Source organism: Chinchilla lanigera, unplaced genomic scaffold (genome assembly GCF_000276665.1).
Source record: "Chinchilla lanigera isolate Chin_1 unplaced genomic scaffold, ChiLan1.0 scaffold00059, whole genome shotgun sequence".
Classification (NCBI taxonomy): domain Eukaryota; kingdom Metazoa; phylum Chordata; class Mammalia; order Rodentia; family Chinchillidae; genus Chinchilla; species Chinchilla lanigera.
The window spans coordinates 7,784,675-7,797,015 of NW_004955460.1; the positions used below are offsets into that span (position 1 = coordinate 7,784,675).

A 12,341-nucleotide genomic window follows, 5' to 3' on the forward strand; every position below is an offset into this window, starting at 1 on the left:
GGATTGTTGCAAATTTGAGACCAGCCTGGGCTACAAAGTGAGCTCAAGCCCAGCCTGAACTGCATAGCAAAACCCTGTCTCAAAAAGACCAAAAAAAAAAAAAAATTGAGACTGTTCAGCACAGTTTACCTTTTCAAAACAAAAAATACCATTATAAAATTTTATCTCCTGGACACGTAGGGTGTAGCTCAGTAGTAGAACATTTGCCTAGCATGCACAAAGGCCTGGGGTCTATTCGCAGGACCATGAATGAATGAATGAATGAATGAATGAATGAATGAATGAACTTACTTAATTATCTCTTTACCAGAAAAATTACGGTAATTTAAATGAAAATGCCCATCAAGTTCCAATTAGAAGCAAACAGAACCTGGATTACTGCTAGTAGATTAGTGGCTCCTTAAGATGCCCTAAAGCCTGTAAGTAGAGGGTTTGCTGTCACCCTTCTCAGTGCCATAAGAGGCAGACAGTAGGGGCTGCCCTGGCATTTATGCCCAAGTACAGTGCAGAGATCAACCTAGAAGGCTGGTTTTCGGTCACTGGCAAGTATAAAAAACTACCCACGCTTTTCCACTCTCCAGATCTGTAGTGCCGTGAACACATTTTGAACATCACCTCTGACATGTCACACATTACAACACAGATTCCCAATCAGATTCCCAGCCAGCTGGTGTTCTACTTCCACAGCTGCTTGGTCTCCATCCTACACAGCTCTCAAGGGTCTACTTCTCACTAGAACCAGCACCTCACAAATCGTATGTCAGACTTTCCATTTCTAATACAAAAGTTGCTTGGTTTTATTGGACGGTTGACTCCTCAGAAGGTTAGTAAAGTTGGAAAAACAACTAAAACTTCATGATGGGCCACCGAGGGAAAAGTAGAGGGGGGGAAAGAAAGAGAAAGGTAAAATATGTCTAAATCACTGCCTTCATGTAAAATATAAATGCTGTACATGGTATTTATTCCCTGGAGATTAACCACCAAGTAATCCTTCCACCACAGTAATTAGATGATTGACAGCCTTAAAAATATGTTATTAATCCTTTGTTGATCAAAAAGCCACAAAAATGCCAGAAGCACCAAGGTTAACTGTCTAGATGATCCATTTATCCTCAATTAATTTGTCATTGACTCTCTGTTAAAGCATCTAGAACAATGGTTCTTTTTTTTTTTTTTTTTTTTTGGTACTGGGAATCGAACTCAGAATCTTGCACTTGCCAGGCAGGCACGTACGCCGCTGAGCTATATCCCCAGCCCCTGATTCTAAGAAATAGTCAGATATGCAGGTTCCAACTGTCTGGCAGAAATGATGTTAATTCAGCAAGTGCAAACAGGGCGGGAGAAGAGTTCCTCTGAGGCTTGCGATATGGGAGCTTGTGTTTATTACTCCAGGGCTCTCAAAAGGTAGAAAATAACCACGCTGGTGGTAAAGACTTTCCACCCCTGTAGGCCTCTGTGGAATCCTCCCCTTACCCTTGTCCCTTCTCTTACCAATGGCTATCTCATTTCTCTGTAATGAATTCACTCCCAGCCTGGTCTCAGTCCACAGGTTTAGAGGACTTCCTTGGCTCTAAATTTCAGAGGTTGCACACTGATTTGATTTGATCAGGGCCAATGAGACAAAAAGGTATATCCTGGACTCCTTTCTCTGGAGGTCTACCGAAGGAGAGAGATTTTCCAAATGTGTGCAAACAAGGAAACATGGGGTCAGAAGAAAAGCCTGCCCCCAAATAGCACCAACACCAAGAATCAAGCCAGCGACGAGCCATCCAGATTTCCTTCTAGCCTTCAATCGCACTTCACCTGAAGCTGTTCCTAAACTACTTACATGGATGTGCCAACAAATTCCTCTTATAATTCAGACCCATAAGGGGCTGGGGATTTAGCTCAGCGGCACAGCACCTGCCTGGCAAGTGCAAGGTCGTGAGTTCAATTCCCGGTACCGGAAAAAAAACAAAACAAAAAAGATAATTCAAACCCACATTTTAAAAACTTTTCTGTTATTTAGAATATACAATTCTAATCGATGCACGCATTATCTCAGCCCACCTTCCTTCCTTAAAATTTTTGTTTCATACATGGAACATGCATGTCATCTGGTCATATATAGAAATGTTGCCCCATCCCCCCTCCCCCCACCAAAAGAGAGAATCAATGGTGCAGATCTGTTCACCTTAAAATCCAAACACATCTGCTATGTGACCAAGATGACCAAGAGGAGCTCCTCCAGAAATCAAATTCGTGTGATGGCAGAGAAGGGCAAGACTCTACACTTCCTTCTGAGCTCAAGGCCAAATGAAACCATCATCCAAGTCTCATTTTCAGTTTTCAGAGCAAATTTGTTTGAGACTTCATGGCCACTCCTGAAAAGTCCAGGTGTGGGGGCCACCATACAGGAGAAATTGCATGGATCAGGGAGCCAAAGAGAGGGAATGAGAAGGACTCCTACTCCCAAGGACAGCTTGTGTCCAGAGTTAATTTGAAGTCAGGGTTCAAACACCTGACCGGCAGTGTGACTTCCGACATGTCGCACCTTGACCCCAGCTTCAACCTTCCATTTCCTCATCCACAAGGTGGAGCTTGAGATGGATTTTAATGAACCTTCTGGTCTTTCCCAACATCTGGAAATGTCTTGATCTCTGCTCTGCATTAATCCACCTCCAGCAGGGCCCTCTATGGAGTGGGAAAGGAGAGAGGAGGATTGTGGGTGCTTTCTTTTTTTCACTTGCGCAGAGCCAGGATCCACCCCCTGGGAAACCCAGGCTGTATCAGAAGCAGAAGCCACCCTCTCGGGCTAAGGGTAGGAGGGGGAATTAGGAACCTAACAGGTTTCACTGTGGGACTTGTTGACTCATCACTGAAAGCTTCTCAGAGAGGGTGGGAAGTTCTTGTTTCCTTAAAGACCATAGGGCCGTGAGGAAGACTGGACTTTTAAGATGAACAGATCTGCACAATTGATTCCCTCTTTTGGTGGGGGGAGAGGGGATGGGGCAACATGTCTATATATGACATGCATGTTCCACGTATGAAACAAAAATTTTAAGGAAGGAAGGTGGGCTGAGATGATGCATGCATCGATTAAAATTGTATATTCTAAATAACAGAAAAATTTTTAAATTTTCTTGTTTCTTGTTTCCCTAAAGACCATAGGGCTGTGAGGAAGACTGGACTTGAGCAGCCTCTTCAGAGTGCTCGGTTAAGTACTTCAACACCAGGGACCCTAACTCCAGCCTCTGGGTGGAACCAAGAAACACAAAACTCAGGGGTCCAGGAAGACTGAACCACGCCCTGACAAATGCTGTCCTTAGAAATGTACTGTTTTCACAGTGTTTAGAATAAACAATGGTCTTACTTTCAAGTAATTCAGTTCACTGGATCATCACAAAAGCCTGAAAAGTAGACCGTATTTTTATAACGTGACACTGATGACATTTATTGAAAATGATAGGATGTCTGTAAAAACACCTACAGGGGCTTTAACATACACTAGGTCTCACTAAATGTTAGTTGTACAATATAAGGAACAGGTATACGATGTAAGTCATTGTTCAGAGCAGTAAACTGTGGCTCTCAGGTGAGTGGCTGATGGGCACAGTTCTCAGATCGCCAGCTGCTGTAGCCCCCCACCTCCTTAGGTGCTGCCTCAGAAGCACAGGGACTTCCTGAGGTTGCTTTTTCCTCCAACTTCAAATTGCCATGGGTTTCAAAGTACTTTTAGAGAAGCAGAAGAGTTTAAGAGCTTTAGGAGAAAGGCAGGCACTAGTTCAAGCCAACCCCCACCATCTATTAGCTGAGTGATTTGTAGTAAGTTATATTGTCTTCCTGTGCCTTAGTTTCCTCATCTGTAAAATGGGAACAGTCAAATTTGGAAGAAAATAGGGAAAACACTTTAGCTGTTTCCTAGCACTTGAAGCATATTAACCATTCTTATGAGCTATGGTTTTGCATGTCAGAGGGAGACACTTAGTTCAGAACGTGGGATGTGTTTTGGGTACCTGGAGCACAGGAGCCAGGCATTGGCTGGAGCTGAGTGTGGGAAGAAGAATTCCCACGCGGTCCTTAGGGTTGGGCTGTGTGCCCAGCACATCCCGTTAAGGACCATTCACAAACATTCGGCACTTAAGAGGTCACTTTAATAATTAGCCCTGCTTTGCTAATTATACTTTACTGATTAGAAACTGCTGTGAATGCTCTTTTTTTTTTTTTTTTTTTTTTAGCAACCATCTGATAATAATGGTGACTGATTCTGAAGCTGGGCTTTTATCTTTAAATGGGACATCAATAGGGCACTGTGGAGAAAATACCAAGAGAGAGCTCTGGAGGCCAGAAGAGGCTGTTGGGTGATTAACACCCCTCTTCCCCTAAGCCTAAACTGGAGCACCTCCCCCGCCACACACACAGAAATATGGTTAGGGTCAGGAGACAACTGGATGCTTGTAGGGAGATTTTTAAAAAAACACTAAACTGGGGCTGGGGATTTAGCTCAGCGGCAAAGCACCTGCCTGGCAAGCACAAGGTCGTGAGTTCGATTCCTGGTACCAGAAGAAAAGACAAAACAAAAAAACCTACTAAACGTTGTGGTTTGTAAAAACATTTGCAAACTGGTGCGTAATCCTTGCATTCTGGGAAGCTGAAGCAGGAGAATTACAAATTCCAACAAATTATCGGTTTACTTCCTGGGCAACTTAGCAACTTAGTGAATACCTGTCTCAACATACAAAACAATTAAGATAGTTATACTACTAATTTCTCTTAGTTCATTGAAAAGAAAGGTTTGTGCTAGTATTGTTTGGACAATTAAATGCCGATATCTTGTACTCTGAGTAACTAATTTAAAGATAATAATACGCAATGTATTAACCATTGCTACCCTATTATCTTGTTTTGAAATTTTGTTTTTTTCTTTCTAAAATAAAAACAAAATAATACCCAAAGACAAAACCAAAAAACCCGCACAAAAACCAAAACCAAAAGTGCGAATAACGAACAGTAAGCACCCTACAATTAAGGAGTGCCTTGCCGGGCATTCCACATGGTGTGTGCAGTCTGATGATGTGCGTGCTAAAAGCCATCCACTTTAGGACTGACGGGGCACAGAGCAGTGAAGTGACTTGTTAGAGTCACACAGGTCGCAAGTGTTGAGTTAAATATCCGTCCAGACACATTTTTCCTATGAGGAAACTAAAGTTCAGTGGTTTATCCCGACTGCAAACATCAGATGGAGAGCTGGGAAATGAAATGCTCATAAAACGAGCCTGGAAAAGGCTGGGCTGAGATGGTTCGTGCCGCTTCCAGGCTCCCGATGCCCCGGAAGCACAGGCAGCTGCGGCTGAGACAGGCTGGTCCCGGACCCCACCCCCTCCCCGCCCTGCGCTGCCGGGGTAAAGCTCCGCCGGCGCCACACGAGAGCTCAGTCTGATAATGGTCCTGATTATGCGGCGGGGCCGTCTGGGTGCCTGTACCCCGACCCCTAGCCTGGGGGAGGACAGAACCGGGGTCGACGCGCATCTTCAGGGCGGAGTCCTCGGACCAAGAAGGGTGCTGCGGGGGAAGGAGGTGGCTGCAGCCCGAGGCCGGGTCCCCAACCTGCGCTCTGCACGTCCTGCTCTGCCTGAGCGGCCTAGACCTCGGCACGCCTGCCCAGCTGCGCGGCCTTTCTTCCCCCTCCCAACCCGAGAAACTGAGGCTCAGAGCGGCACGGATCACCCCGGGTCACCGGCCAGCAAAGGGCAAAGCTGCCTGCGCGATCCCTGGCAGTCGGCCTCCAAAGCTCAAGGGCAGAGGGACGACCGGAGACCGGGCAGGCGGAGGGGTGCAGCCCCGGACCCTCGGGGCTTCCCTCAGGCCGAGGTCTCTACTACCCCAAGGAGCCTGCGGGTGACTAGGTAATAACTCAGAAAAGAAGAAAAGAAAAAATGACAAAGGCCGCCAGATCCCGTGCTCGCCCTGTGCTTTGCGGGCCGGGAAGGTGCTAGCTGCACGCAGCGCGCGGATCCCAGCTGCCCACGTGGGCCGGAGTCTCGGGATCACTTTGGGCAGACAGCGCAGCCCTGCGCGTGTTCCTGGGCTCTGAAACCTTTGCTTGCAGACACCAAGAAAGCCTAGCTCCTCCTCCAAATCGCTGCCGCTTCCAAACCAAGTTAGGAGAAATCGATGTGGGTTAGAGGTCCACACTGAGGAACGCAGGCTTGGGTCGCACAGACCCGGTGCGTCTTGTTCCACCAGAAACTCCTCACGCGTGGGCGGGCGAGTGAGGGGCTTTACCTTGCGCGCCCTACTGTCTGCACCCCTAACCTGCACACCCTAACGCTGCCTGACTTATTACCGACCTCGTGCGTTTGTGCTAAGTAGAATAGATGTTCTCTGCGGTGCATTGAAAACCTGACGCTCCTGGGCTTGAAATATACACAGAATCCTTCAACGTGCGAGGTAACGGAGGAAAGTCCTGCGCACCGGAGGCCCCTTGTCCCAGCTTCTGCAGGTATCTGCCCCCTTCTGCTGGGCCACTCAGGCGTTCCACCCCCACCACAGAGGCGCGAGAGCCACACGTCTCCAACCCCGAAGTGCAGGCTTGAAACTGTGGTTCTTTCGCACACCTCCTCCTCATTCCTTGTTGTGATCTTCTAATCAGTAACCTAATTTCACAGCCTGTTGTCGGATCCCAATCCCCTCTCCGCAAAGGGTTTCCTCCATTCAAGTTTTCTGCCTTATGTGTATTTAACATTATGCCACGGGCTGGGGATTTAGCTCAGCGGCATAGCGCCTGCCTGGCAAGTACGAGGTCGTGAATTCGATTCCCGGTACCGGAAACCCTCCCCCGCAAAAAAAAAAAAAAAAAAAACCATTATGCCATTTCGCCCACATATCCTAGGGGTTCTTTAAGCAAACTACTGAGGGGAATGTAATGTATGTTTTCCACACTGATGCTTTTTTGAGGGGGTTACTAGGGTTGAATGCAGGACCTTCATAATGAGGTACACTCCCAGCACATTTTTTCAACATTTTAAAGTTTCTTTTATTTCTTGTTTTGTTTTGAGAGAAGGTCTTGCCAAACTGCTGCCTTTCTCAGGCTGGGATGAACAGAACATCTTCCTGCCTCAGCTTTCCACAGTCTCGGGGAAAGAAGGAAGGGAAAGGGGGAGGGATATGGCATAAAAAGAATTAAGATATGTTACGTGCATGTACCAACTTCCAGTGATGAATGTAATCATTATGTAGTGTAAGCACACACTAGTAGAAAACTTTTAAAATAAAATACATCTCCAAGCTACCTGTGCTTTCCTCCAAATAAAAACTAAATGGAAAGTAATCAGCCTTGAAAAGTAGAAATAAAAAATGACAGCCCCAATCATCTTCCAGTTACAGAGTAACCACGGAACAAGAGAATAGTGAGGTACAACCTGCAGGACACTGGCCATCACCATAGTAATGACCAGCTCTTATTTTCTGACTAGGTCTTATTTTTGGGAAATACAGTAGGCTTTGAACCCTGGGTGGGCAGGGATCCTATGCAAAATGTCATACCTCATCCCACATCCACAAGCCAGTGCCTGGCCCAGGATGAATGAATGCCCTTGAATAGGTTGAACTTAGTCCACTACTACTTTCTTCAAACCTTTATGAAACCACTCTGTTCTGTGTCTCTTTCCACGGGCACCATCCCTGTCTCTTACCAGTCTGCGAGTTGCAGGAGGCAGGAAGTTTAGGGCTCTGATCACTGCACCCAGCAGAGCCCAGCAGAGCCCAGCCCAGCCCAGAGTAAGTGAGAGGCAATGTTGACGAATAAACAAATACTGAACTCTGCCTTCTGTATCTTTTATTAGATACACAAGCCTTGTTCTCTCACGTAATACGCATTTCAAACTGTCTGGAACCTGCTGACATTTGGGAATTGGTATCCAAACCCAGGAAAGGTGAATGTTGCCACTTTGCTGGGAATAAAATGAACTTCACTCCTGGGTTTCCGGCCTGACTTGCTATGAGGGTCAGTGGCAGAAACCTTACAGGGCTACTTCCTGCCAGGTCTTCCCCCTAGGATCACCCAAACCTGTGCCATAGATGTGGAGAGGTTGTCAGCAAACAGCTGTCTCTGTCAAAAAGCAAAGATGGGAAGTAACTGTAAGATGTAGGAAGATATTCCAGCCAAAACGAGAAGCGATAGCGCAGGCTCTGGAGGAAGGCAATCACTTTCCCAAATGTCCACCGCCGCAAGTCTGATTGGGCGACACCCACAAAACTGGCTCTGCTTTGGAAGGGTAGGTGACAGCAAGACAACAGTGGCTGCTCTTCTGCAGAGGTTGTCTCATTTCGTTTGAGTTTGGTTTTAAACACCCAAGAAACCCCAGCTCAAAAGGGCCCTCGTGGACCCTGTCCAGCTTAGAGGGAGACCCTGTGCAGGCCTAGGGTGTGGGCTGGGGCTACCCGGGAACCCCTGCAACCCAGATGTCATTCCCAAGCAGAAGCACCTACTCTTGCTTTTCTCCCCAGCTTGATAGCCCAGCCTGTGCCATGACTGCAGGCACAGTGCTTTCAAAGTCACAAGTTTGGGGCGGAGTCCCTCCCTTACTGCTTATGACCAGAAAAAAATTTGATCAGATTTTTAATCTTCCTGACAGCCCCAGGATGAGGGTCAGAGCCTAAAATTTTGACAGATGTCCAAAAAAACCTCAGTAATCAAGAAAATATTCTAATAATTTTTAGAAGGGAGGTTCCTGTCAAACAACAAAAAAAAGTCAGGACATATAAAATAAGTAAGTTTTAAACAGACAGCAGCTGTCAACAGCCAGGCAGTGGGGTGCAGAAGGCAGTGGTGATCAAAGGGGAAGGTGGGAGGAGGAGGAGGAGGAGGAGGGGAGGGAGGAGGAAGGGGAGGGAAGAGAAGGAGAGGAGAAGAAGAGAAAGAAGAAAGAGGGCAGCAGAAGAGAAAACGAGAAGAGGAGGAAGAGAAGAGAAGAGAGGGGAGAAGAGGCCAGAGAAGGGAGAGGGGAGTGGCAGAGAGGCGGAAAAAGCTGAGCTGAGCGGGTGGAAGGTGCAGCGTGTCGGGAGGGCAGGTCTGGTTTTGGCATGCCTGGGGATCACAAAAGACTTTTCTTCATAGTTCTTGGGACGCTGTCGCTTTCAGACCCGACTCAGGCGCTGGGTTTCCTTGAGAGGAAGAGCTGGGGAGCAGGAGTCCAAAGTGCATCTTTCCTGCTGCCTCAGGCTCCCAGGAGAAGAGCGGGGCCGCCTGTGGCCCGGGGAGGAGGGGAGAGCGACGGCTCCGGCTGGGAGACCCGTGCGACCTTCGGTCTCACTCAGACCGAGCGCTGGCCTTGGTGACTCCCTAAACCCAGGCCGGCTGTGGACATCGCGGCGCCAAGAGCTCCAACACTTTCCCTCCCTCAGACACGGGCTCTGAGGATGCCTTCCAACTGCCTGGGACCCACGGACACCGCTTTTCTTGGAGTCACAGCGGTGCTCGAGCACGGGGGTTCCAGGCCGATCGCCCGCGCACAGCACCCGGGACCCTCGGCGACAAAACCTGGCCCTGGAGGAGCAGCCTTCCTGCTTCATCCTAAAGAATAGATTGGGTCGGGGCCCCTCCAAAGGGTTAGCCCCAGGGCCACCGGGTCGGCACAACGCTGCTCCTTCTGGGCCGCATGTTCAGCCCGCGCTGGGACGCTGCCGCTCGCTCCTCGGCACTTGGCCGGGCCCGGCTCCCGGAGCTCAGAAACCGCCCTGTCCTCCGCTCCTCGGCCGGCGCGAAGAGTGGCCTAGCTCTCCGCAACATTTGGAGCGTCTTTCCTGTTTCCAAAGCCAAATTTAGGATTCCAAAGGCACCGAGGTCCGCATTGTTGCTTTTAAAGTGTCTCCCAGGAAAGAGGCAGGAGACTGGGAACGGCATCCCTGGTCCTGAGAATCGGTCTCCGCTCTGCGTTATTCCCCGGCGGCCAAGCCCAGCTTCACCCAGCGCCTGCAGAATGCAGCTGGCGAGGGTAACCCACACAGCACCCTGCCGCCCCCAGCTCGGCTCTCCGCCACTGCAGTGCTTAAATAGGGACAATGCCCAAGGCAGAAAACCGATGACTTCCTGGACAGTTCTTGGGGCCAAATAAAAACTTCTGAGTTCTGAAGGCTCCAAATGAGAATTTGAAAGTGTGGTTTCTATAGCAGGCATATAACAGAGTTCAGACCAGTAACGGAATTTTACATTCCTACACACCACAGCTTGGCCCCATGTAAGTAATAGTCCCAGTAACACCATGCGGGCCCCATTCTCTGTCTAGGTACCAAAATTATCGCCAGAGCTCTATTTGAGCATGGAAGAGATGTGTCTGTGATCAAAAATTTGCAGTTCAGAATTTAAGGGAAATAACTAAAACTTGGTGTTACTCGTGTGTTGAGTATTTCACACACAATGCACACTGCTGTATCAATCCACAGAGCTGACTTCTAGGTAGGAATGAATTTTTGGCCCTATTTTAATGGCAATGCTGAAACCCAAGTTTGAAATGCTATGAAATCTACAGGTCACAGGGTCTGTGCATATTCAGGTCAGAATTCAAAGCCTCCTCCAAACCCACCCTTCCACGACCCCAAACAGCCATGTGTATTCATGTGACTGCCCTGTTCCACCTCTCAAGGTGGTTTTACCTGATAACCCAGGCTTTCAAGGGACCTTAGAAACTGGCCTCTTCAGGGAGAGCTTTGAATCCCCCTTGCACAGCACCTCTGTGCAAGGCACTGGTTCCCCGTGTTTAGACCACAGTACCGATCTGCACAGGCAATACATCCAAGAGGAGGGCAGTGTGCCCCTGATGCGAAGCTGCAGTTTGTGTCTTCCTGCCGTGGTTTCAATGCCTACAAGATGCACACGTGGGGACACCAAAGCAGCTCCCTTCTGTGCCCAGCTTTGATCCATGGGACCTCTTCAGTTCCTCAGTTCCTGCCTGCTTCTTCCAGCCGGCTCAGCCTTCCTTGCTTTGTAAGTCACTTTAATGGGATGTACACTGGGGATTTCCTGCCCGCAGAGCCCCACAACTTGGCTGAGCCTCCTGGGCAGTGGGAAGGAGGTGGCAGCTGATGCCTAGCAATTTGCCTTTCCCTTTGCTCCCTGAATTTTTCTGTAAATGTCCACGTCCTGATATTATTCAAACTCCACGGGGGTCATTAAGACAACTAAGGCAAGACATGGCTTTTCCTCTGTGTAGCAACACAATGGCAAGTGTTAAAGACTGATACATAATTCTACAGCGAGCTATTGGAAACTAAGTGATTTACCACAGTGTACTACACTGCACATATCAGAGTCTAACCATCACATTGCCCTTCTGAAAAGAAAAAAAGAAAACAGCTCCACTTCTTGAGGAAAATCCTCATTCCTGAACAAAGCTAAGCATTTGTGACAGGAAAGAAACCATGTGTACCTTGCATTCAACAAAGGAAATGTCACCTTGAGAAGATTTAGTTTCTGGAGGGGAGGGTGTGTATAGCGGTGACTTTAATAGCCCAAGGGTTTTTAAACTGGGTCTGGGGTGTCCAAAACCAGCCAAGGATTCAGAGGCATCTAAGCTAAGCTCCTGTTCTTAACCTGGGGTCCAGTTTGAAAGCCTGCCGGCAGTCAGCCTTGGCTCTGCTGAGCACCCAGCTGCAGGACCTGGATTGGGTCAGGAGCTGGACCCAGACCTGGGGGCAGGATCCCAAGCTGGGTCTCCTGGGGGACTCAGTGAGGGAGGAAGTGATGTGCAGCTCCCCCAAGCCTGACCCATTTGTCCTCCATGGAAAGCAAATGGAGATGATGTAGAGCACTGGGCAAAAGCCTTCCAGCACCAGTCTGTATGTAGCTTTACGAATTTACCCTAACATTAAAGTGTAGACACTTTGCACGGGGATGGAGTCATCAGAATATGTATCTTCATCAACTTCCAGAGGCACCTGGTGAAAAAGGACCCAGCTAAGGACCAGGACAGCCCCAAATCAGAACTCCCTGATGTCATTGCTCTGTTCCCAGCATAAATGTTCCAAGGAACTATTCCGATATTTCACATATGCACACGCCCAATTTATTTCAGGGGCTGGGGAAGGGTTCAGGGAGAAATGGGGCTTGGTTTGGGTTGTTGTTGCTGTTGCTGTTTTTTCTTTTTTCTGAAGACCTACCAAGAGGCTCCTAATCGCCAGAAAGACAGGCTGGAGAGATGCGCAAATATTTACATGTGCAGCTTCAGCGTGTGTGTCAGCCTGGTTTACAGGGCTCCCATGAAGCAGATTACCCTGCGAATTCAGAGAATGTGAGTTATTTGGGCTGAGCAAGGCCAGCAGGACGCCCCCAGCCAGGCCGTGGGAAGTCCTGGCCCTGCCGGCTT

The 12,341-nt window shown here is 48.5% G+C and overlaps 1 protein-coding gene across 1 annotated transcript in view; it reads left to right on the plus strand.

Annotated features, from left to right (window-relative positions):
* The first annotated feature begins 9,638 nt into the window (after nucleotides 1-9,638).
* The window catches only part of Tbx20 (T-box 20), a 62,594-nt gene continuing 59,891 nt past the window's right edge, over nucleotides 9,639-12,341 (plus strand). The window contains exons 1-2 of the mRNA XM_013521111.1: nucleotides 9,639-9,974; nucleotides 10,623-10,809. Of these exons, the coding sequence (XP_013376565.1) occupies nucleotides 9,639-9,974; nucleotides 10,623-10,809 (523 nt within the window). The remainder of the gene's footprint in view (nucleotides 9,975-10,622; nucleotides 10,810-12,341) is intronic.